The sequence below is a fragment of the Trachemys scripta genome, chromosome 7 (assembly GCF_013100865.1).
Source record: "Trachemys scripta elegans isolate TJP31775 chromosome 7, CAS_Tse_1.0, whole genome shotgun sequence".
NCBI classification, from domain to species: domain Eukaryota; kingdom Metazoa; phylum Chordata; order Testudines; family Emydidae; genus Trachemys; species Trachemys scripta.
In genome coordinates this window covers 2,099,015-2,125,650 of record NC_048304.1, presented here as the reverse complement: position 1 = coordinate 2,125,650, position 26,636 = coordinate 2,099,015, and the positions used below count along the sequence as shown (strand labels likewise).

The 26,636-nt window shown below is 41.0% G+C and overlaps 1 protein-coding gene across 7 annotated transcripts in view; it reads left to right on the top strand.

The window, feature by feature from the left end:
• CFAP20DC (CFAP20 domain containing) overlaps positions 1 to 26,342 on the top strand; it is a 174,086-nt gene extending 147,744 nt beyond the window's left edge. For 4 of the 7 annotated variants that reach the window (XM_034776221.1, XM_034776223.1, XM_034776224.1 and 1 more), the window contains 2 exons: positions 15,224 to 15,315; positions 25,238 to 26,342. In XM_034776221.1, the coding sequence (XP_034632112.1) occupies positions 15,224 to 15,315; positions 25,238 to 25,350 (205 nt within the window). In that variant the 3' untranslated portion in view covers positions 25,351 to 26,342. The remainder of the gene's footprint in view (positions 1 to 15,223; positions 15,316 to 25,237) is intronic. The other 3 variants (XM_034776219.1, XM_034776218.1, XM_034776220.1) reach the window with 1 other exon arrangement.
• The last annotated feature ends 294 nt before the right edge of the window (positions 26,343 to 26,636 follow it).

Sequence of the window (26,636 nt, the reverse complement as noted above, 5' to 3'; positions counted from 1 at the left end):
TTCCCACTCAGTGGGGATTCTGAGGGGGGCGGGAAGTGGGGCGGGGCTTGGGCAACACCCCATGTCCTCTTTTTTTGATTGTTGAAATATGGTAACCCTACAATAATAAAACTTACTTCACAGAGTTATGGTGAAGCTAAATATATTTAATGGTTATATGCCACTTGGAGATCCTCAGAAAGAAGGCACTTGAGTACAATTTATTATGGTTTATCTGATACATCCTATCAATAATGTTGTGACATTTGCCATATGTTAGCTGCAGTTTTGATTATATAACCCAATTTTTGAGTTTATAATTCAATACAAAAATGAATTCTGGCATGAACTGTTCCCACTCAGTCCCAGTAGCAGTAAGGTAGCTCAGAGATCAACAGGTAAGTGTTTTTTACAAGTATGTAAAATAAAGGAGGAAATCAGACTGATTATACTCAACTAACACATCTTTCAGTGCATGACTCCTGCCCACCCTCTGTATTTAAGTTGACTAAGTAAGCATGTGGCTTCTTCTCAGTTTCCTTTTCCTAAATCTCTCTGTTACTGAGTTCTCTTCACAACTCTTCATTTCCACAGGCATTCAGCATCTGCCCTTAACAGACAGCCTGAAATTTGTAATGGACATGCAAGATTCTGCTGCATGGGTCGGGTGCAAACTCCATGTATTGTCTTGAAAGTAAAACCTAGGGGCTCATTAAGTGCTGAGATTGCAATTCAAGCACACTTGTTTGCCCCAGCTAATGAAAACCAAACAGACCAGTCCCTGGTGTGCACTCCCTGTTGGTTTGTACCCTTAATCTTGCTGCATCGTTCAAACATCCTTAAAAGACAGTGCAGTCACAAAAGGATTATATATATATATTTGCACTACAACCGAATTTCACTAATCTGCATGCTGTCCAATTCATACACAAACAATGGCTGTCTCACCCTCTTCCAAGCACAGATTTAATAGCAAAATAGCTCAAGGTTGAAAGTGTAAGTTAAAAAAAATGAGTGCAGCAATGCAATCAAAGAAGCATATTCATTTTTATGATTCATTACAAGAGCAAAGTCATACAACTTCATTGCTTTTACCAAACAGACAACATTACATTATGAAGTATTATAAAACTACACTGCAGCTGTCAAAATAAGCAAACGGGGATAATGTATCACAAAATGTACTTTGCTTTTTCATTAGGCTTGTTCACTTACTCACTCATTCACAAAATTCAGTAATTTACAGTGGGTCTCCCAGTCGTTAATCTGAATTAGTGAAATTCTGCTGCACTTGTCAGGCCACAGTATGCACCAAAGGTACCGTGACAATAAATGTGGGTTATATAGAACACACCTTATTAAAAACTACCTTAGAAAGTTTCGATAATGCTGGTAAAACAGCTGGCTGCCAAGGGGTTCTCAAGAACTTGGTGACCTACAGGTATAGAATATGTGAGCGAATCCTGGTGAAAAACACACGGCTTCCCATTGTCTGAGTCTATATACTCTGTCTTCCACTTCCCCTCCTTCTCTGGAAGATTTGACCAAGATTTGTCAGGCTTCCCCAGCTGGAGTATTCAAAATTACTTTACCATGGAATCCACCTTTTGCATACCATGTGCAGCCAAAGTATCATCTTTTAGTCTTGTCTCCCACGCTCCAGGAAGCAAATACATGTATGTTGCTTCCTGCCTTTTCATACCTCTAAATAAGCCTGACCAATATTATAGAAGATTAGGGTTGGAAGAGACCTCAGGAGGTATCTAGTCCAACTCCCTGCTCAAAGCAGGACCTAATCCCCAACTAAATCATCCCAGCCAGGGCTTTGTCAAACCTGACCTTAAAAACCTCTAAGGAAGGAGATTCCACCTCCTCCCTAGGTAACCCATTCCAGTGCTTCACCACCCTCCTAGTAAAAAAGTCTTTCCTAATATCCAACCTAAACCTCCCCCACTGCAACTTGAGACCATTACTCCTTGTTCTGTCGTCTGGTACCACTGAGAACAGTCTAGATCCATCCTCTTTGAAACCCCCTTTCAGGTAGTTGAAAGCAGCTATCAAATCCCTTCTCATTCTTCTCTTCTGCAGACTAAATAATCTGCTAAATAATAAATAAGCAATCAGGTTGGTCAGGCATGACTTGCCCTTGGTGAATCCATGTTCCTGATCACCTTCCTCTCCTCCAAGTGCTTCAAAATGGATTCCTTGAGGACCTGCTCCATGATTTTTCCAGGGACAGAGGTGAGGCTGACCAGTCTGTTGTTCCCAAGATTCTTCTTCTTCCCTTTTTTAAAGATGGGCACTATATTTGCCTTTTTCCAATCGTCTGGGACCTCCCCCAGTCACCATGAGTTTTCAAAGATAATGGTCAATGGCTCTGCAATCACATCAGCCAACTCCCTCAACACCCTCAGATGCATTACATCCAGCCCTATGGACTTGTGCATGTCCAGCTTTTCTAAATAGTCCTTAACCTGTTCTTTCACCACTGAGGGTTGCTCACCTCTTCCCCATACTGTGCTGCCCAGTTCATGAGTCAGGGAGCTGATCTTGTCTGTGAAGACCAAGGCAAAACAATCATTGAGTACTTCAGCTTTTTCCACATCCTCTGTCACTAGGTTGCCTCCCCCATTCAGTAAGGGTTCCACACTTTCCCTGACCACCTTCTTGTTGCTAACGTACCTAAAGAAACCCTTTTTGTTACCCTTCACATCCCTTACTAGCTGCAACTCCAGTTGTGCTTTGGCCTTCCTGGTTACACCCCTGCATACTCGAGCAATATTTTTATACTCCTCCCTAGTCATCTGTCCAAGTTTCCACTTCTTGTAAGCTTCAGTTTTGTGTTTAAGCTCACCAAAGACTTCTCTGTTAAACCAAGCTGGTCGCCTGCCATATTTGCTATTCTTTCTGCACATCGGGATGGTTTGTTCCTGCGCCCTCAATAAGGCTTCTTTAAAACACAGCCAGCTCTCCTGGACTCCTTTCCCCCTCATATTAGCCTCCCGGGGGATCCTGCCCATCAGTTCTCTAAGGGAGTCCAAGTCTGCTTTTCTGAAGTCTAGGGTCCGTATTCTGCTGTTCTCCTTTCTTTCTTTTGTCAGGATCCTGAACTCGACCATCTCATGATCACTGCTGCCCAGGTTGCCACCCACTCCTACTTCCCTTACCAGTTCTTTCCTGTTTGTGACAGCAGGTCAAGAAGAGCTCTGCCCCTAGTTGGTTCCTCCAGCACTTGCACCAGGAAGTTGTCCCCAACACTCTCCAAAGACTTCCTGGATTGTCTGTGCACTGCTGTATTGCTCTCCCAGCACATGTCAGGGTAATCACCTCTCTCCTCAGATAAATCCCTGGCTCCCTGTTCATTTCACAATGCAGTACAAAACTTCCCACTTCATACAGCCATCCTCGGACTTGTCCTATCTTGTTGCACAGACCTTGGCCCTGATTATGAGCAGTATCCTGGATCCTTTGTGCTGCTCCAGTGGCTGACTGCCCTACTGAGGATGACCCACTGCCTGAGGGAAATTATCTAATTGCAAAGTACCCCTTGGGGCTGCTCGAGCTTGCACAAGGAGCTCACCTGGCTCCTGGCAGCCCGAGAGATCCAAAGGATGAGATCCACAGGAGATCCAAAGGATGCATAAACCTGAGGTCAGCTACAGGCCAGAATCAGCGCTCTTAACAATTTCTACCCCCTTTCCCTGCTCCTGCCTTTCTTCTAGCATCAGCCTCATCTCTGTCCCTTCACTTCCCACTGCCCATTGCTGGGGTGAGCCTTTCTCCTGCGCAGCTCCTGTCTACTCTGAAACCTGTCTAGACATGCTTTTCTCTGTCCCTCTGCTGCCACCCCATTTCTTCAGAATTGTATCGTGACATGGAACGTTGTCTGCCCTGCTGAGACCTCTTCAATTCTTCGTCCCGCTGCTATTTAGTACTTATCTCCGAGAAACATTTGGACACACAGTTGATCTGTCTGCAAGACACTGTCAAAGTGAAGCTGTACTTCATTGTTTCAGTAACTAGTTGTACCCTAAACAGCTTATTCTTATAGATTGAGCCTCTTATTATGCCACTAAAACAGTGTGCAGGTTTAAGCTAGCCAGTGTCAACACTGTGAGCTATAGCGCCAGAGACCTACAGTAGGTTGAGGAGTGACCTCTCACTTCCCAAGGCATTGTTAAGTTCAGTCCATGTCATCCAGTTGACACGCCTAGGTTCCACTGAGATCCAGCTGCTCGCAGTACAAAAGCATCTTTCTAGCAAAATAAGCCCATTGTTGCCCTTGCAACATAAGAGTGTCCCGGTGGGTGTAGGGGTGGGATTCATGGGGTTTCTTTGAGTCTCCATTGAAGCAGACTGCCAGCAGCCAAGGCAGAGCAGGAATTCACTTACATCCTGATCCTGAAGTTGTCTCCACACAGACATAAGGATCACCCACACAGAGACAGTTACAGGATTAGGGTCCTACGTCCCTCTTTCCAGGATGACATCAGTCTCATGTAACTTCCAAAGTTCACTTTCCTTTCAGAAAAGCTATTTCTTTTTATAATTTTCTCTTTTTTTTACAACGGTAAATTATACATCTGCTCTGCTACACAAAAGCGTTTATTACTCAGGATTCCTTTGTAGTTATCCTATTGTTACTGGAAAAACTTGCTACTTTTAAAAACAGATGACACTGCAAAAGCATAGTTTTTGCCACATTGATTAAATTTACAGCTTAATTTTACACTGTTGTTATATCAAAATAAAACCAGGGCAGTGTAATTATATGCCAAAAGTCCAGTGTTGTCTTGAGTGTATTTGTTTAAATGATTCCTCTCACAGAGAAGGAAAAGTAATTTTCAGGTTTTGTTTTCAGCAGCACACCTGCTAACTAATTTGATTATATTAATGTTAAAGTTATTGTTCCATTGAGCTGGACTTGTCCATTGATTTTTAAAAGCCCTGAGCTCCCTAGTCATCCATTAAGAATAAATGGGATGCAGTCTATGGCACAGGACAGCAGAATCCTGCTGGGGGTTGACTGTATGAGAGAAAGCAAACGATGTTAGCTGCAACAAGACTAGTTAGAAGGCGTTTTATGAATTGATGAAACATTAAAACGTAATTCTTAAAATGAAGGGTTTGCTTGTGTTCAGCCTTTTAGCTCTATAAAACCCCCACTAATTGACACTTTGTTAAATGTTTGGGCATTTGAACTAGCAGACAAGTGAAGACAGTGGATAATTGATATGCTTTATTACCGTCTATTTGACTGAGATTAAGTGTGAATATGCAGGAATTTTGCCAAGTAACTTATTTCCCTTTAAAAATTCCTTACTGCAAGTTATACAGCCAATACACTGATAAACAAATGAATCAAAGTTAACAAAGAAGAAAGGGCATAATATTTTTAGTTAAATTAGGTAATAAAACATTGTTTTTCTCTGTTGGCATCATTTATAATGCCAAAAGAGCAGTGAACACCAAGTTTGAAATCTAGCCAGCAAATCACCAGTATAATAAAATGGAAGTTTAGTCTTTAAGTAAAATTGCAATTTAGCTCCTACTAAACGTAAAACTTAATGGGAGTTGTGCGTACTTCCTTAAGGAAGATCTGACCACCAAACAGCAAGATCTATTAATTATTAAATGATTATTAACCTGCAAGTCAGGTCTTTCGCTACTGTTTTCAGCCTAATGTAAATGACTATGCATGTGTTCTTTTTGCTTTTAATAAACTACTAAAATATATCCATCGACGGCTGACATTGAAAGAAAATCCTGTTAGTTTAATAGGCTAGATTCTCAACTGCTGTAAGCCAACTGATGTCAGTGTACCTACGCCAATTTACGGTGTTTGCACCAGCTGAGGATCTAGCTCCGTGTGTAGCCCCCCTGGTTGACACCCTGAGAGTGAAGGGCTATGAGGTGCAGATGGACGCCCTGATTGTCGGAGCCCTGGCAGCCTGAGACCCCTGCAACGAGCGTGTGCTGTGGACCTGCGGGATCGGTCAACGCTACGCACGTCTCATGCGGCGCCTCATGGTCTCAGACACCATCCGATGGTCCAGGGACATCTACATTGAGCACATCACTGGCCACCGACAGTACCAGGAGGCGTGAGCCAGAGTGACATCATTCTCCCACTACGAGAAAGGGACCAACTGACCACCTCCGTTGGATCATGTGAACTGGAACCATAAACTCCCTAAACATTAAATCTCACCAAATGAGGGTCAATTCATCCTCATCATCATATCTACTCATTATACTCCACACCCGAACACAACCACTCTATGAACTTCATACCATCAGACCTCAATGCCTGTACTTTGACCCATTAAACTTTTACCCCCAATCGGGGATATTGCAGACTATGTATTCCTCATGCCACCTGAGCTTAAACCAAACTTTGCACCCTCAATAATCTGTATGTTATTCCCTGATAACCAGAAACTTCTATGCTCAAACTCTGTTCACTATTTATTTTTTTTAATATCATCTTAATAAAATTTTTAAATCTGTTCATGACTGCTTTACTCTGTCTGGACCTGACACTGCTTCCATGGAAGCTAATGGAAAGATACTTCAATAAGAGCTGAATTAGGATCTCCATGTACAATCTCACTTGTACTTTTATCGACCTCTTCTTTAATTAGTCAGTCATTAAAAATTAAATTAGTCAGGTTTAAAAATAAAATCTCTTTGCTTCCTTTAGGATTACTGAACATTTAGTTGGCCGTGTAACAGACTGACAATATCCTGTAATATCCTGAACAAATCTTATGGAATTTAGATAAACTTTATTGAATTAAATTAAACCTTATTGAATTAGTCGGAATACCTTTGGGGTCCATTTTGTTAAAGATGCAATTGTGTATGTGTTATTGTGGCACTGTATGTACCTTCTCTTCCCTAGTAGGAGGGGGTATGCTAATTTGCTACCTCCTTATGAACACTTTGAAGCGACCTCCTGGAGAAATGTGCATATACTAATTTAAACTGGATTCTCCAGCGACCAACAGACAAAGAAAGGAATTTGGATAAACAGCCTGGTTTTAAACTGTTGTGGGGCCTTTTCTTCCTGATCCAGCAAATAGACAGGACCCCTGGTCCCCGGAGGGCCCCAGTCCTCAGGGTATGGTAAGGACTGGGGGCTTGTTCTGAGCTGAAGCTGTGATGAACTCATGACCACAGCGGACGCCCCGTGGGTGGGGGTTGAAGCACTGATCCTACCATGTTAGGGTTGGGATCCGTTCTGGTAAACTTGTTAATATGTGTAGTTTCTTTTATCGTTTTTAATGTTTTCTTTGTAGTACCTTTTACCTTAAGAATAAATTAGGCTTCACTAGGAAGTGCTGTGTGGTAATTTACATCTGTAGCAATTACACCTGTTAACCGTCTCTAAAGAGAAAGCCAGTAGGTGTCCTTGGGCAACTTGTCTGTGCTGGGATGTAGACGGTAAAGACAGGGAGCTTGCAGCCTGGAAATACCCCAGTCAGAAGGGAGAGGAACGCAGGTCTCCACCCAAGACAGCAGCAGCTGGGGATCTAGAAGCCCGAGATTGGGTGCCCTGTCTGGTCCACTGAGGGGAACTACAGGTGCAGTTGCCCTGAACTGTGACAGGCTGGATTTGCTGAAGTGGTGGATAGCAGGCAAGAGGCAAGACCAAGAGCTTGTGACATTCTGTAAATTTGCTTGTGATTTTCTAAATCTTTGTGCTAGCAAAATAGAAAGTTCCAGTAAGGCATACAGTAAATGAAGATATTATGTATTAGGGATGGAATGAATCTGTCACTTTGACGGATTGTGAGGCAAAGAACAGATTAACAGATTACTCATAGTCAGAATGCAGCTCCCTGTGAAAAATGTGCAGGAAATGATAAGTGTTGGTTTGTGCTGATTTAATGATATTTTAAAACTACAATAACATTCTAGGAGAGTAATAAAATATAGCTCATGCCTTGCATTTTTTAATCATCAACATATTGCCAGTTTGACCTTAAAATAATTGTGATATTTCTTTTTGAAATATATCTTTCAAGTCATACAAACTTGTATTACAAAATAAAAATTTGACATACCAACATATGTATTTTAGTCCTGTTTAAGCATTCTATTAAAATGTACACTTGAAAATCTTTTTCCTTGATTTGTGTATATAAATATACTATGTATCTTTGTAGGTAATGCATTCTATTATTCTTCGGCACATTCTCTCTATTATCCATCATAGAAATGTTGTTTGCTGACCTGGAGTTGAGAAAAAATGAACAGTTATCTCAATTAGGAATTTGTTTATAAACACTATTGAATTTCTCATGGTTTTATGGCATTTTTGATTTAAGTAATTGTGAGAATGTTCAAATAGCAAAACTGAAGTGTTTTTAGAGGCAGTAATGGACAGTTTAAGACTAAGATGACTTCAGCATTATTATTGACATAGCTGATGGCAGTAACTGAAATTTGATTTCAACATTTTGTATCCCCAGAACAGATATAAGATGAATCAGAAGTTACATACACAGCACAAGCATCTTTTCTTGTTGTTCATTGTTAATGGACTTCAGAGCTCCTAAAGTCACTGTAAAATTAGTTTTGAAGAGCACACATTTGTTATTTTAATGGAACTGTTACCATAAAACAAGATGACTTCTCCAACTACATGTACATTATACATTGCAATGTAAAGCCGCAGTCATCCAAATGCTTACACATGTGCTTAACATTATGCACATGAGAAATCCTATCTCCCAAGTGCTTTATGGATACTAACCAGAGACATAGACATTTTGTTTCTGTATTTCTTCAAAATATTTTTGTAGCTTTGTCCCACAAATTGGGGTGTTTTGACCTCATGTAGAGTTAGTGAAATTATTCATTGCTAATAAGTTACTCGACAAATTCAGCCCTTTTCATCTGCTTGTGAATCATTCATGAACCTGTCCTCATTTGTTGTTCCTAAATATTCACGAAATAGTTTATGCAATTAAATATCAGCCTATCAGTTATTCCTACATACGTCCTCTTCAACTATTTACTGTTCATTATTGTCAGTGTTTGATTGGTCACATAAGTCAAATGATATTTTTTCTGATTGGACAACTCAATTTTTTTACACAGAAGAATAATCAATAGCACATAATAACTAACACACTTTCTGTTTGGATTTTGAGACAAATGTGCTAAAACTTATATAAAGTTTGGGCTTTACAATAATTTTGAGCAAATAAACCAGTTTTCTGAATACTCATAAAAACAAATATCCGTGGAACAAATATGCCAATATTCATTCACAAATGTACTTATTAATTATTATTTTTTTACTATTTGACTAGCTCCAGCTTCACGTCTATGCAAATCAGGGTATGAAGCTATGAGGATCTGGGAAATCTGTCTGTACAATTTCTGAATTTTGGTTGATTCTGTGAGGTGGTTGTTATGAGGTTGCTGTATCAGCCACTGCGTCTCTATCTGTTTTGTATCCACCATTACTGACAAAGTTTAAGCACATCCCTCCCTGACCAGGTACAATGGTGGGTCATTAGAACTGAGCAACTGCCTGTCCAGAGTGAAGCACCGCAGGACAGTGGGTTAGCTGGAGCCTAGGAGAAGCTATTTCCTCCTGGGGAGAGTGAAGTGTGGAAAGTTCCCAACAAGACAAAGAGACAGAGGCAACAAAGCAGGCATTTAAAAAAGACACGCAGAATTACCATGGAAGCTTTGGGCAGGAGAGAGGGAGGGGATGGATTAGTCAGAGAAAGCTGACTGGTGAGAGGAAGTTCAGAACACAGACCACGTGTTGCAGCAGAAGGATCCTGAATGCCGCTAGACAGCTCTGCCCTAGCCCAAAGAATGCTTTGGAGTGGTGAGGAACCATGTTTGAAGGATTTATTTTTGTATAGATATTTATATTCCTCGGGTGATTAAATAAAGAACAACGGTGTTAGAATCCTGTGCAAAGTGTCTGCGTTTTCTGTGTTACGCCGCTGCATGTGCCCTTGGAGAGTTCCCTTGGGACCCAGAACGTTCACACAGCTGGAGCTCTGGGAGAGGCTGTGCTTAAGCTACAGGGGAGGGGGTCAGCCTGGTTCCAGGGGCTGGGCAGTCGGCAGCATGGTTGCAGCTCTCAGGAGGGGTTGCTAAACAGAGGGTGTACACCCCAAGAGTGTCTAGAGACCCTGGACAACAGCAGAGTCTAGTCTCAGTTCAGATTCTGGAGGTTTAAAACACACAGGATCCATCTCACCGCAAGCAGTCTGGTGAGTGCTCAGGAGGGGGAGCTTGTCCAGATCTGTCTACATGGCGTGAAATAGGTACCTGTTAGAGCACGCCAACGGGGTCTACCTGGGACTGTTAACTTTACAGATCACACCCCTGTGGTGCGCTTTCCCACATCGTGTCGGCAAGCTCTAACATTTCAAGAAGGGACCTGCAGTGCTCCTGAATTCCGCTATTGCTAGCAATTTATTGTTAATGGTGACAATTGTGATATGCTACTGTTACTGTCACTGGCAAAGGCTTTGTATCCATGCTAGTTATAAAGTATTGGCAAGGTTTCCCAAGCATACTTTACTGATCGGCACAATTTGTTGCAAAGATTAATTAAGTTTGTCACATAGCTATAACAGAAGCTGTTTACAGAAATACAAATGATTATGTTCATTTTTAAATGCTGCTCAACTATCTTGTGATTTTCAATATATTATAATTACTTCCTGAATCTATAAGACAGATTTTCTGAAGCAAATATTGGAGGAAAAAAGGAACGAGATGATAAAATTGTATAGTGCATGCTGTTACGTACCTTGACATGAAAAATAAGTTACAGAATAACTGTAAGAATCTTAATGCCAAAGTCAGTGCTAAACCTAACTTTGAATGTTTATGAAAACTGCCTCTTCTGGACCGTCACATAATGTGACTCACAATGTCAAAGAGTGTACTGTTTAGCATTCAACTTTGTTATCAAGAAAGCCATAGATAGGTCCTGGCATGTTGATAGTATTGATTACAGCTTGAGGTCTTGATAATAGCACAAACAGAGGGTGTCTCTAATTAATCAAAATGCTTGATTAGTTTTTCTGTTTTGAGGAGATAAACTGGCTTCTTTAAGAAATTCACCCTAAAACAATTCTTTCTTCAGTCAGTGTAAGATGAAGGATAAATTAGACATGCAGCCCACAATCTACATTGCTAAGCATTCTAATGACCAGTTGTCTGCTGGACTTCTTATTTTATACAAAGATATAAAAATGATTTCAACAAGGAATGTTATCAAAAATGTAGCTCACTTAGGCTACATCTACACTACAAGGGGGAGTCGATTTAAGATACGCAAATTCAGCTACGTGAATAGCGTAGCTGAATTCGACATATCGCAGCCGACTTACCCCGCTGTGAGGACCGCGGCAAAATCGATCTCCGCGGCTTCCTGTCGACGGCGCTTACTCCCACCTCCGCTGGTGGAGTAAGAGCGTCGATTAGGGGATCGATTGTCACGTCCCGACGGGACGCAATAAATCGATCCCCGAGAGGTCGATTTCTACCCGCCGATTCAGGCAGGTAGTGTAGACCTAGCCTCATACTCTCTCCCGCTCACACACACATGCTGTCTTAGGTGCTTCCTTGAAAGCTGGGCCCCAAGAGGTTACAAGTTTCCTGTGTGCCTAATGCCTGTCTTGACTGCTAGAGCAAAGCATCTGTTAGCATCTCCACTAGAAACCCACTTTTTAGAGGTTTATCAATCAATTGCAAATCTTTGCTTTCTTCTGAAAGTTGGCAGACGAGATCTCAGCACAGATATGAATTTTGTTTACCAATTTTGGAAAAGATTGGGTTGGTCATGTGTGAAAATATGAGATCAGTTTTTAACATGCATTTGTTTGAATGGCTTCAACTTTAAAAGTAACGATTGGCCAACAAGAAGTCCATAATATTAAATTGAAAAGAAAACAAATTAAAAGAACCAAGATATTGCAGTTTAAAAATTGGCCATTGCACCAGCATGGTATGAATAGACACCTGCTGGAGGTATTGTCTTTCAGATGAGACACAGTCTAGTCCTATCTCTCTCTGGATCTGACCCACCACTCTTTCTTAAAGGTTTTGGGGTGGTTTTTGCTGGTGTAGGGTATTAACATGCATGTTCCAGCAAAACATTGCATTTTATATTCTTTCGATTCCCCCCTGTAACTTCTCTTGGAGCTTGTCTTCACTCAAAACATAATGGTGTTTGACTGTGATTGTGAAGAGTCAAGTTAGCTGTCATGATGCTTGATCGTGACTGACCACACAGCACGAATCTGGTCAAATCTGAGATTAAACATCATGTCAGCTAATTATGATTAAACCCTGATCCCAGCAGTAGCACAAAAACTCAAGAACTTGTGCTCGAGGTAGATAATACCAGAAATGCAAATTGCAGCAACTGAAGTGTTTTTAACTGTGACTCTGTGGGTTAAAGTGCACTCACCTCACTGGCATTTTGTGACACTTTGGACACTTGGGTAGAACTGGATACTATTTAGGGTGTTTTTGAAGAACGTGTGTGTGGAAAGTGGTAGAGAGAAATGGTCATGAGCGTGGACTGGTCCTCACGGCCAGTAGCTGAATGGTAGCAAGGACTGGTTGTGAAGTTGGTCATCTAGGTGCAAATACCAGGATGGTATAAAAGAACATTTCAAATTTTATTTTGTACATATTAAAATGATGGAAAATTCAATATCTCTCTCCCTTTAAATCCTCTATCGTACTTGGTGAAGTTCTGCCCCCGCAGTTGTGTTTTCTGAGGTGGAAAATTAGGTTTTTTTCATCTTGGCTGCAAAAGAGCAGGTGTATGTCCCCAGATTCACCCCAGATTGTGTGTACATACCAGCAGCAGATGATGTGGAAGCAATAACATGCACCAGCAGCACAAGAACCAACTGAGAGAAGGAAAGCAAAAGGCATATTTTAGCAGCCACAGCATCTAACTGAGCTCTGCCAGGTTTCTCTTTCAGAAACAAATCCCAGCCTGTGTTATCTCGGGTCGGCCTGGGTTTGCAGAAAGCACTGTAAGCACCAGTATCTTACATATTTATTAGGTGCCAGATCTTGGGCCCCAAGCTGGCAGCAGAAAGTAGTGAAAAACCAGCAGATCTGGCTGGTTTCATGAGCATTCCCCTAGCCCAGAGGAATCCTCCTCCTCCTGGCCTCTGGCATAGGGACGTGCCCAGGACATCCCTGTGTCTGGCTGCTGGAACAGCCCATGGGGACCATGACCAATAATGTATTAGTTACAGCAGCCCTGAAATTGCTCTGACGTATGCCAGAAACCCATCCAGTCCAAAGCCAGCCCCAGCATGAGGCAAACATAAGGGGCGCACCTTTAAAGGCCCCCTTGTCCCTTCTCTTCCCTCCCTCCCCCATCACCTTCAGTTTTGCACTGAGCACAGCTTGACCCAACAGGAGGGATCTAGGTTTATGTCTGGAGACATGGCCTTAATCTAATAAAGTAGGATTGGTTACCAAGGTCCACATCAGGATTCCGTGTTCAAATGTCAAGGCTTCTAATGCATTTAAGCCTAGTTCATGGATTATGTGGAAGTTTTGACAAATACCAGAGATCTGCAGTAAAAACGGATGGGCCAGTTTTCTTGTAGCTGTTTTTCCGTATTGAAACATGGCCCCCTAGTGGTGTGCAGGAGCTGGTTTGATTGAAGCAACTGCCCTGGTAACCGGAGCATGCCGATGCTGCGACTTCTGCCCAAATGCTGTTGGTGAAAACGTCTGCAGCTCAGTCTGCAACCAAAAAACATATTTCCCTAAAGGACTGTTTTATTCTCCATTACCTGAAATACGAGGCTTTCTGTCATACCACATTCAACTGCAACAAATGGAGTGCCGTATAGAACACATGATAACATGAAAGTCATTTCACAAAGCTTTAGAAAATACAAAGTGCAACAAAGGCATAAAAAGCAGGTCAAGTTAAATAAGGGATAAATAAGCCATCCGTGGATTATCTGGCCCAGACTCCCTTCTTAATTACAGAAGGCCCACCAAATCTTGTGCCACCACTGCAGCAGCTGGGGCCAGGGGAAGTCTTTCTCCAGAGTCTTCTAACTCTATATATTCAGCCAGTAAACTGTGTTCTTGATTTAACTCTGCATTTCTTAGCTCTGTGGTACAAAAAGGTGTCCTAGTGAATGTATGTGTACGAATTATTGTTTGTACTGCAGTAGCACCGAGGGGCTTCAAGCCCATTGTGTTAAGCTTGGGCCCAACACATAACAAAAAGCTGGGCCCTGCCCAGAAAAGCGTACAGTCTTACTGTGATTGTGCTACTACGTTCTCTTCCTCTGCCATCAGGGATTGTAGGTAACAAGACTTATGCTACTGTTGTATAATTTTCCCATTTATAGGGGTCTGGTACATGTTATTATTCCTCCCCCCCCCTTTTTTTTTTTTCTTTTACTACACTGAGCATTCTTCTTCCCTATCGCTTTTGTTGGATATATTCTGGAAATAATAATGCAGTAAATAAAAACAAATGTTCCTTTGAAAATCAGACCAAACGTGTATACATATGTAAATATGTGTATGTATATAATTATGCAAGTATATTCATAGAATGAACTAACTGCGTTGCAGTTTAATATAAACCTGTAATTTGCTGCCATATAGGAATTTTTCTTTCTGATATAATTAGAGAAACAAAATCAAATGTTGTTAGAAAATGCTCCATTAGCAAGAAAGTCCATGAGAAGTCTTTATAGATGTGTTGTTATGAATGTGTTTTAATGTGTATTTGTCTGTGATTATGAAATTTCATTATATAGCATGTTAACTGTGCTTATTTCATTAGTTTTGGTTTAGTGCTTGGTGTTAGCAGTGTCTCAAAATGCAATGCACATAAAATGGGCAATTTTAAAATAGAGGTGGGTTTTGTTGTTCAGATATTTTCTGTTATAGTTAAATCCCCATATTCGTGAATGTGTTTACTTGAAGGAAAATTACTTTGTGAGCTTTAGGGCTCACTGTAGAACTGCTTAGAAATTTCTACCTAGGAGATACTCGTTTTGCTGCTAAGCCTGCCTTAATTTTCAAACTTTTGAAGAGTGCTGCTATTGAGTTTATTAATGTGAAAAGCACATAATTTATTTTGTTTCACCACACCTAAGATGTTTATGAAAAGTTTTAACCCTAATTGTGAGATTTAGGGAGGAACAAAACAACTTTGTTCAGAATGACTGACATTTGGATTCATCTTTTTCAGGGACTGGTTAAATGTGTTCAGCCCTCCCATAATTCTTCCAAGCCAAGAGCCAGCAAAGCATATTGAATCTTCAGCAAGTCTAAATATTCCAGGTAGGAATTTATAAAAGTGGGTCAGTGAGGAGAATATGTGAAGAATGTGTAATAATTTACGAATTGTAACAGAGATGTATTGCTCAACATTGTTCTCACACTGCTGTTAAATGCTGACTTCTGCAAGGAAGTCAATGTGGTCATTTGGTTGCACTTCCATGGAGTAGATTCTGGTCTGATTCTTTTAAGTCCTCTGATTCTTACCATCAGCTCAGACTGGTAGAGTCAGACAGGGACACTTTCTGTCTCTGATAAGTGGAGAATTCATTTGCATAGTTACTGTTGTCTGCTAATCAAGAGCAGTATGGATTAGCTCTGGAAGGAAATGCACCCTGTTCATTTTGAAAGAGGACGTTGCTGCTGGGGGAGAAGGAGGTGGGAATGGAGAGTCCATGAAGGAGAGATGTGTAAACGTGAGGCTGCAGCCTTTACTCATGCAAGTAATCCCTACACACAAGAATAGCTCCATTGAATTAAACGGAACTACTCTGATGAGTAAGAATTGCTTATGTGAGTAAAGATTTCAGATCATGTCCTAAATAAAAGCTTGGTGTGGTTCTTGAGCACTGTTAAACAACGGTGATTCATCACCTACAATGATAGCAGCACCCATATACGGTTCTTTGCTGGACGCAGGTCTGGTCCGAGACCAAATGGTGCTCCCAGCGAGAAGCGTCTTTGGTGCCCGCCCTCCATTTGTTAAACTTTGACATACCTTATTTTTATTGCAGTTGTAGCCTATTTCGCGACTTTGATGCACAATTTGCATGCATAATTTATCCCTGTCATAGGCTCTGTAAAATTTGCCCCTTGCTGCAAACTAGATTGCAACTGAGCTTTTCACTTCCTATACTGAGCTCCTGAAGGCTTCTTTGGGGGCATCTTTTATTTTCTATGGGGGAAAACAGACAGTATTAGGGAGAGCAAAAGTCTGTGTTCCACAGTCTTAGAAAGTCATCAAACATTACATGTTAAGTATAGCAAAAGAAGTAACGGTATTTCTTTTATATTGCTGCATAGACAGCGGTTTGACAGATACCTCTGGCGTCTCATTAAATATGTCCTTTATTAGTTGCTACCTACACTCTTCAAATCTTAAAACACAAGTACACTTTCACAATTACACAAGGTTCACAATATCGCACCTGGGCTCTCACTTCATTCTTATGTCTCACTGACTGACTAGTGATGCCCCGCCCCTTAGATACCCGCAAGGGCATGGCTGACAGCATTCTAGGAGGTTTGAGGAAAATGTAGTGCTCAGAAAGGCTGGAAGGTTCCATGAGATTCTACAAAGGTCCAGAACATTCTAGAAGGTTAGTGAAAAATGAATCCACATACGAAATACCTGAAACATGTTACTTCAAACATTCTATTGTCTCTTTTGTCGCTAACAACAAAAACAGCACTCCAAGCCTAGCATCCCTAAATCCGGCTCTGGCTGGAGGATGACAAAGAACGTGTCCTGAAATAGGACAGTGAACAACAATAGAATTAAAATAAATACATCTCTTTCCACAAAGGTTCTTTTTTCTTTTCTGCTACCCTAGGGAATAGAATAGGTTCCTACATTTTTCACCAGGTACAGAGAATTCAGTGTGAGATCTCATAAATCTCAGCTGTGTATTTTGGCTGCCCAAGGGATGAACATGTCTCAGTGATTTACTGTCTAAAATAGATTATGCCCCTCAAATTGGGAATCTTTTCATAGGTGTACATTTGAAATTGCTTATGACAGCAAAATAGAACTCTGCTGTCAAGAGGGGACCTTGCTTTGAAGAATCGAATAATATGTTATGTTAAGTGGCCTAAATAAACCAAAGAGAATGGGACAGTAATCCTTGAGTTAAAAGCATGTTAGACATATATTTCTGATAGGGGCCTGAGATGATTCTTGATGTCAGTATTATGGAATCCAAAACTTGCTGCAGTAACCCTAGAATTTCCATAAGGTTGAAAATTGAAAGATTTAGTTCAGAAAGTGGCACAGAAGTGTTGCCAGCCTAGAGGGCCCCGAGGGGGCAACAGGGTTTGTTGCCCGGTGTGCGCCGCACCAATAGACACACCAGGGTGGAGAAGCAAACCAAGTTTATTTGAGATCTCAAAGTGGTGCAGGGAGACAGGCACGTCTCAAATCAAGCACAGTACATACAAGCAAGCTTTCCCTTTTATATTCCAAGCTGTTTCTGTGTAAGTCTTTTGTTCTGGTTTCTCCCTCATACCCCTCCCTACCCGATAGCAGTTACAGCAGGTACATATTGTGCATGTTAGAAACATTCCCGTTCACATGCTTATCTTTGGCCTTGCAAGCTCCACGCACTAGGCCTTTCCCTCCCCTTTTTCCCCTGCATTATCACTCCCGTTTCTGTTAGTGCAAGCAAAACTGCAGCTGTCTGCTAGAAAAAGCGGACCATTACATATTCTGCTTCAGCATAGGCTGTGAGCATGTAGATAGGTGAAAGTTCACAAGATGGAGTCACTGTGGCTCACTTAGACCCAGAGTAGGGGAGTTTCATCGGCACTTATGGCCTTCCACTCCCCCGAGTTACCTGGTAGCTATGCCTAGTGACGTCAACAGAAGCATATTTGCTAATTTGTTGTTTTTTCCTTATTATTCTCACTAGAATCTCTGACCAAGGTAATTTGTGAAATGCTCATAAATTAACTTGCTTTAATGATAAAATATTTTATGTGTGTGTGAGTCAATAGTAGTGTTTAAATGTACTTGTAGCCATCTTGAGTGGACAAACCCCTTACAGCTGAAAAAACAAGACAAAATTTGACCTGTAAGTGGTAACTGGGTGTTTGCAGTACTTTGTATGAAAGACATTATACAAAAATGTCCTATTCTGTTTAAACCTGTTAGAGCTTTAGTGTGATGCGTGTTTTTTTCCCTTAATCCTTTAACTCAGGTTCACTGACAAAAGAACTGCGTGCTACTACTTACCCTTAAATTCCTGAACTGCTTGGTGAATGGGATCAGAATGTTCCTACCAACATCCTCTGCTCTGCAATCTTTATTTTAAACGACACATTAGTTTAACAGTTAATGTTCTAATCTATCTTGGGAAGTTCTACAAATAGCAACGCCCAGTCTTCAAGAATTTATGACTCTGAAATCATGAATACCCAAGTGCCAAAGATAACAAAATCATATCAGTAATGAACACCTGTAATTATTTATAACTCATACAAAATATCCTTGTCATCTTTTATATACTTCTTTAACAGTATCCTAAAACAAAAAAAGTCAATATAATTTTGCTCATGTTAATAAAAAATTTGGAAGATATTCTTTATTTTGGGCATAACGCAAGGGAAATACCCAAATGGCCAATATTCCATAAAAAACACTGCACTTTAAAGTTTACAATACATTCTTAAGCATGTGCTCCTTTAGAAACATATCCAGAGAGGTATCCAGGCGTCACAAGAAATAGACTTCTAGTCAATAGTGTTGCAGAGATGTAATTGAGAGCAAAATTTGAGCCAATATGTTTGATATCTTTAAAAGTTTTATTTTCCTTTGGTCGTTGATGCTTATGATTTAGAATCCATTACATTTTATTTGATATCTTTCATATGAAAAAATGGGTAGTAAATGACTCACATGTAAAACTCTTTGGAACTTGCCTCTTTTTGCATCAGTTTACTTGCCTTAACTGCTCATAAAAGAGAACTCTAAGGACCATGCTAAACAGTCTTGTTGGTCAGGCCGCAGCTCTTGGCAGTATTTATAAATTAACTCCGAAGCACATAATTACAATACAGATCTGAGCACCTTGCCTATTGTCAAAGATCATATTGGACAAAACATTAGGGATATTCTGCTAAATGTGCAGCTCATCTGACAGAGGGTCCAGTAGAGTTACAACCACAGAGACCAGGTCAAAATTTGGCCCATGTATGCCTAGAGTGATGTCCAGATTGTGAGCAGTTTTCAAGTACTAAAACCTGGAATAGAGTGAAAACCCTGTTCTGTAAAATAGGAGGCTGTCTTTATACCCATGCTCTAGGCTATGGTAACTGGATAAACATGGCAGCACTACTGTAATTCAAACAATAAATAATGAAAATCTTATGCCTCTGAGTTTAGAGAAGAATTAAAGCCAAATTTTCAGAAATGGCCTCTGAGCACCTCAGTTTTTAGATGCCCGACTTCAGACACGTAAAGGGAGCTTGACTCTATTAAAATCAGTGGCAAAACTCCCATTGATGTAAATGAGGCAACATTTCATCCATTCAGCCTCGTTTTCTGAGATGCTGACCAGCTGGAGATCCTGTTCCCTTCAGTAGGAGATGGGGGAGCTCAGGACCTCTAAAATCTCCCAATGTGTTTGGATGTGATTGATGTTGTCAGGTAGGTCAGAGAGCCTCTCAATGTGCTGTTGCTGAAGGGTCTCGTGACTAGCGTGATTTTGAAATGCCTTGATGTTAAATCTCTTCCATAGTCCTTTTAGTTGTTTACAGTGTTATGGTGCAAGCCGCATGTTCATGATTGATCTGACTAAATGATAGTCTGTCCAGCAGTCATCCGTACCTGTCATGGCTCATGTAATATGGATGATTACAGGCTCTGACAATGACAGTCCAGAAGATGCCAGTGTTCGGAACATGGGTGTTTCCAAGTGGTCTTATATGTGTCTCTCTTTCTAAAGATGGTTTTGTGATAAGCAAATCATGTTGCACACATTTGCTGAGGAGAAGAATGCCATTAGAGTTAACTTTCCCCAGCCCGTCTTTCCCAATGGTGTCTCTCCAGAATTCAGGATGTCACCCATGAAGTCACCTATGAGGATAAGCTTGTCTTCCCTGGCTGTGGCAGTGAGAACTTCATCAAGAGCACAGTTGAACTGCTCCTTGTTGTCTTCGACATCGTCCAGTTTGGGAGTGTACACACTAATGACCTTGGGATACTGGTTGTTACTGAGTTTAAGATGAAGAGTCATGAGACATTTGTTAATACCCATAGGGAGTTCTAAAAGCTGGTTAGCAATTTTGTTCTTGATGGCAAAACCAACCCCATGAATATGCCTCTCTTCAGATGTCTTTCCTTTCCAAAAGAAGGTATAGCCACCTCCATCTTCTTCCAGTTGGTCTTCATCTGCCCAACGGGTCTCATGTAGGGCAGCAATATTGATGTCAAATCTTTCAAGTTCTCTAGCTATTATGGCAGTTCTTTTTTCAGGACAGTCACTGTTCGGGGAATCCATGAAAGTGCGAACGTTCCAAGTGGTGAACTTCATTATTTTGCTTTGGATGTTCTGCGCATAGGTAGAGTAATCCCGGTGGACACGGCCATCCAGCCAGGAGAGCATTGAGACAGCCTATATTCAGGGCACCTTTTCTAGCCCCTTCCCCTTTCGGGATGAGCAGACAGGATCATGAAGAGGACTGCTCAGTTACAGCGGCAGCTGCCGAAATTGCACTTCTGTCTCACAAGTCCAAGTGCAAGATGACCAACACACGGCCGCCACCTGCATGCAGATTTGTGAGTAGGGACTCCCAAAGCTCAGTGCTCCTGTTTCTACCACCACAGGACTTTGATAGTGAGAGATGTTAACACCCTTGGCAGAGGCCTCTGCATGACATCTTTGAACATGGGGGAGCCAGTGTGCAGGCAACAACCTCACGAAACTTGACAGGAAGGAGCCCTGGACCCAGTGGCAGGGGAGTCTGAGACAACTGGAGGTCTCCGTCCTGCTGCAGCCCTCATCCGCCTTCACAGATGCAGAGAACTGACAAGTTCTCAAATATGCCTGTTCCACTGTTGTGGCCCTCAAGATAGTTAAGTCCAAAGCAAACTGCAAAGAGTTACAAAGGGATCTCACAAAACTGGGAGACTGGGCAACAAAATGGGAGGCGAAATTTAGTGTTGAAGAAGGAGAGGTTACTTACCTGTACAGTAACTAGAGTTTTTCCAGATGTTTTGTCTCTAGAGGTGCTGCTCCACCTGCCCTCTTTCCCTCAGATGCGGAGTCCTGCTGCTGGGCTTTGTAGCTGAGAAGGAAGTGGAGCGATGGCAAGACTACACCTCCCTATATGCCCTTTTCCGGACCACAAGGCTGTGTGGGGTGCAGGTGCAGTCCCACTGACACTGTTGATGAAAAATCTCTCATCAAGTGTGCCCTGATGGGGAGCACCCACGAGGACAAACATCTCAAAGAACTCTAATTACCGTACAGGCAAGTAACCTGTATTTCTGTGCGCATCTAACACACCAGCCTATTTTTTTGGCCACCTGATCATATAACCTATATATCGTAGTTCAGTCCCAGCTGTAAATAGATTCTGAATGTTGTGAAACTGGTGCTGTTAGCATAACAGGCTATTACTTATTATGAGGTAGCAGCGCATACAAACCACATGATTTGCATTACTGTTCTGAGCAAGAGGTAAACATTTAGGATGAAATGCAAGATACAGATTGCATTCAACTGTGAATTGTTTCCTATCAAAAAGTTATATATCATAACTTACATTTAAAAAAAAAATTTATGGAGATATCCCATCTCCTAGAACTGGAAGGGACCTTGAAAGGTCATCAAGTCCAGCCCCCTGCCTTCACTAGCAGGACCAAGTACTGTTTTTGCCCCAGATCCTTAAGTGGCCCCCTCAAGGATTGAACTCACAACCCTGGGTTTAGCAGGCCAATGCTCAAACCACTGAGCTATCCCTCCCCCCCGTTCTGTCTTTATAAAAGACAGCTATCCCTCCCTCTCAGTTCTGTCTTTATAAAAGACAGAACTGAGAAAAGAACTTTACTATACAAAATGTTTATAGTACATATTCATCTTTAGCGCTATCAATGTACTTGTACTTGGGGCTAAGAATTGATTTCTATATCCTAAAAATATTCTTGCAGTTAACATAATGCTCAAAATATTAGATTTAAACTGATTTATTAGCTGACTGCATCCTATTAACTCTTTGGTGCTGAGAGTTTTCATACGCCCTTCGCCTGTAATGGATGATGGGCTAGAAAATCTGACTCCTACATTACAATCTTGTACATCAGGGTTAATGTACAAACTGACATTCAAGAAATAGAAATGTTGAATTGCCAGAAAGCAGTAGAAATATTATAAAAATGTACTAGAATTCCTCTGTACCTTGTATTTCAGTAGTTGTTGGAACTGAGGTAGACCCAATTCTTATTGGCTGTTCTGCTACCTGGAAAAAAAATCACTAATGGCGTTATCTTGCAAGATGCACGTTTTTCTACAAAATGTCTAACATGCTGTAAAGTCTAGGAACCAGGAAGTTGTAGTAAGGGTGCATAGTGCTTGTGTTAGCAGTAACAAACTTCTTTAGTGTTAGTAGAAACTGAATTGACATTAATCCTTTTAGTGAAATGAAGCATTGCTAAATTTTCTTGCGTGTCATCTGACCATGTTCTCTAGTAGAGTTACTGGGTGAAAATCGGGCCCCATTGAAGCTAATAGCAAAAGTTCATAGAGGATAGAGCCATCAATGGGTATTAGTCAGGATGGGCTGGGATGCAAAATCTCTGAAGTGGCCCTAGTCTCTGTTTGCCAGAAGTTGGGAATGGGCAACAGGGGATAGATCAGTGGATTCCATCCACTATGTATCTATACGGCATAACTGACATCAGAATTTGGCGCACATGATCACCAAACTTTTGTTTTTGCATTGTAACTTTGGTTTCCAGAAACTTGCACTGACATCTTTTTACTCTTATAACAAAACTGTAATGAACCTGTAATGTCATGATGTAATGACCAATATGATGTCAAGACCGTGGGAAATGCAGTCATTATAGTGCATGTGTAGAAATTAATTTTCGGTTACATTTCTTGAACATTTCATAGTTTATTTGCTGTGGGGTTTTTTCAAAATGGTGCACTGCCTCACTATACTTAAGGACGAATTACTTACAAATTTTATACATTTTTTAAATGAACCCATTTTTGGGTTAGGGATAGCAAAATCGGGAGCAGATCTAATTTGTTATTTCTGCTGCTCTATACATAAAAAAGATTTATCAGAATAACACTATCTCTGGTTCCCAAACCAATAACATTTTGGATAAGTTTGTTTACCAACTTGAAGCATGATCCAATACACAAGGAATTTATAGTCAAAGAAATGCCAACTTTACCTATTACAGCACTACTGACATTGTAATAAATTTGTTAAATTAGTTTTGACACAGAATTTCTCCACCCACCTGTTTAAAACCAATTAATGAAATATTTTGTACATACTTAACTACTTATATTTAATGCATTTATAACTTTCAACAACAGAAATCTGATCAAATTAAATAATAAATTAGCAAGCTTAAAGGTAAATTGTCTGAGACAAGCATAGCAAGGATAAAATCTCTAAATCAAGACCTTTTGCTTTACGTTAGATTATCTGATTCTTTCATCTATAACATTTTCATAGAATCATAGAATCATAGAATCTCAGGGTTGGAAGGGACCTCAGGAGGTCATCTAGTCCAACCCCCTGCTCAAAGCAGGACCAATCCCCAACTAAATCATCCCAGCCAGGACTTTGTCAAGCCTGACCTTAAAAACCTCTAAGGAAGGAGATTCCATACATACTCAGTTGTTTCAGCATCCATATTACTGAGCACATACACAACTTCCAGTGAGAAAGGGAGAAACTGTACAGTACGTGTAGCTGTCAGGCTCACACACTGTCTCTGGGTCGGTGATGTAGCACACTTCCTGAAGACATCTGGCCTCCAGTCTGCAATTACACCTTTATGGGGTTTTCCCAGTCTCAATCCCACTGACTTCCGTAAAATTACAGGAAACTGTATGGAGACCCAACCAGGCTTGCCAAGATTGTATTTCAAAATAAGGGACGGTTTTCTTAGCACCTCCCCCTCCTGATATTATTATTATCATCATTATTAATAATAATACTAAGCAGGACTCACTTTCACCAGGGATATTCCTTTTGCTGCTTTTTGCAGCTCTCGTTCTTGTTGAAAAGATAAGAGACGTCCCTTGCAAGGAGGCACTGTTGGGAACCCTAGGTCCACCCCACAGATCTGTCTGGGTTACCCCCAGCAGCTCTATCTTCTCCCTGCAGGGCTGGGCTGGACAAATGCTCTACCAGTCACGGCACAGGGCCATGCATTAGATACAGTTGCACAAACACAACTGCCCTACTTACTTCTAACACTGGTAAGACCCCAGCCTTTCAGGCAAGTAGCAAATTTCCCAGTCCCTAACCCACTGCAATATAAAAACAAACTTATTTTCCTTCTTGGGACTAAGGACTGTACAGATATCTTAGCATAGCACTGCCCGCTGCAGACCAGTAAAGTCCAAATAACCTGTGCAATTAGAGGAAACTGCATTGAGATCCACCCAACAGCTCAGTCTGGGTGTCCCCTGGCAGCTCTGTCTTCTCCCTGCAGGTCAAGGCTGCAGCTGACCAGTTTTGTACCCTGACAGAGCTCCCAGCCTCTAAGGGGAGATGTGGGCACATGCAGCAATGCTGCCCTTTTAATGCAATTTCATTTTCACAGATTAAAAGCTGGTTCACTGTACTTTTTTGTGCATACTATTATACAATTATTTAAGCAATTCTTTGAGAAAGATCTCCGTTAGGAGTACTTTGACCCATTATCAATAGATAGATTTTTAGACCAACTTTTAATATACTATTCCAGCAAACTGTCTGTGCTTTCAGTTCTTAGGCAAACTTTGCATTATAATTGTACCTCAATAAATATAAACCTTTAGAAACACAAATGAAAACAGGAATAAATGTTAACCTCAACGGTAACAATTTTAGTATTTTGCACAAAAGCCAAGAGATTACACCCTCCGAAAGAGGCACTCTGCCAGATTGTCAGCTGTGATAGAAGGGTGCTTTTGCTGTGTTTCAAGAGTGACTAGCAGGGTAATTTTACTCTTATTTTTCTCCCTTCACACAGGTGAAGATGACTTCAGTGCTGAGGAGGATGAGGAAGTTCTGACTCTTTTGTATGATCCATGTCTAAACTGTTACTTTGATCCAGAAACTGGAAAATACTATGAATTGGCTTAGCTAACTCCTGGTTGAGAGAATGTCGCTCTCCATCAGAACAGAATTAACATCTATTTCTCTGTAAAGTAGTAACCAGAATGTAACATTTTATTGCGTAATTTAAAAGTTTGAATCCGTAAGTCATTTTGCAAGCAAATGAATATATTTAACAAATAATGTAACATCTTATTTTTGTAGTTTTGTATTGTTATAATACAGTAGAACATCCCAGTGCACAAGCTCTCGTGGCTTTGACAGTTGCTTGTGAGACTAGCTTGTTTTATATTAAATATTGAAAGATTCTGCGTGTGAACAAATTAGGTGGAATCAAAAGATTTTTCAGTGTTAATATGTAAATTATGGCTTCATACAAAGAAAATGTATTTTTTCATTACTGCTTATCAGATGTTCGTTTAAATGGATTCCATGATACCTTAACTTTGTACTCCAGGAAATGGCGTGTGATGTTCAAAGGCATGTGCTCCATGGGCTCTCTCTCCTTATTCACCAGAAAGAACATCATCTTCCTTCCTCTCCAGGAAAGTCTCCGTACTGATTAAATGGCATTATAGTAACTGCTTTTGAGAAATCTTATCCACTTATAATCGTTATAAGGTTACTGTAATACACTGGATTACTGCTGGCATATTTAAAGCCTCTTCATTTCATATTTTTGGGTTGTATGAACGTTTCTTGGGTTTTGTCACAATCCCCTCATTCGACTGTTTGGCACAGAGGTACAGAATCCAAACACTCGAGTGGTATAGTTCATACAGTGCAATGATGTTCAAAGCTGACCCAGCATGTGCATGGTCAAGCTGTGACTCCAAACCACAAGAGAGATTTGATATCTGACTGGAAAGCTCCCTGATCCCAAAGTGTAGTGATGAATCTCACTTCACGGATTCCCTCTTCCAAAGGGTGGGGTGGGAGTGGTGTTCCACCGGAGCTATGGATAGACGTGGGTTCATAGAATCATAGAATATCAGGGTTGGAAGGGACCTCAGGAGATTATCTAGTCCAACCCCCTGCTCAAAGCAGGACCAATTCCCAACTAAATCATCCCAGCCAGGGCCTTGTCAAGCCGGGCCTTAAAAACCTCCAAGGAAGGAGACTCCACCACCTCCCTAGGTAACACATTCCAGTGCTTCACCACCCTCCTAGTGAAATAGGGAGGAAGCTGTGTGTAGCACTCGTATGTGGAGATGCACTCTGAGCACACCTTTCAAGTGCACGTACAGCTGCTGTGTTACACCTCCCAGCAAAAGATGGGATCTGATTAAACCAAATTGTACTTTTTGCTCTGT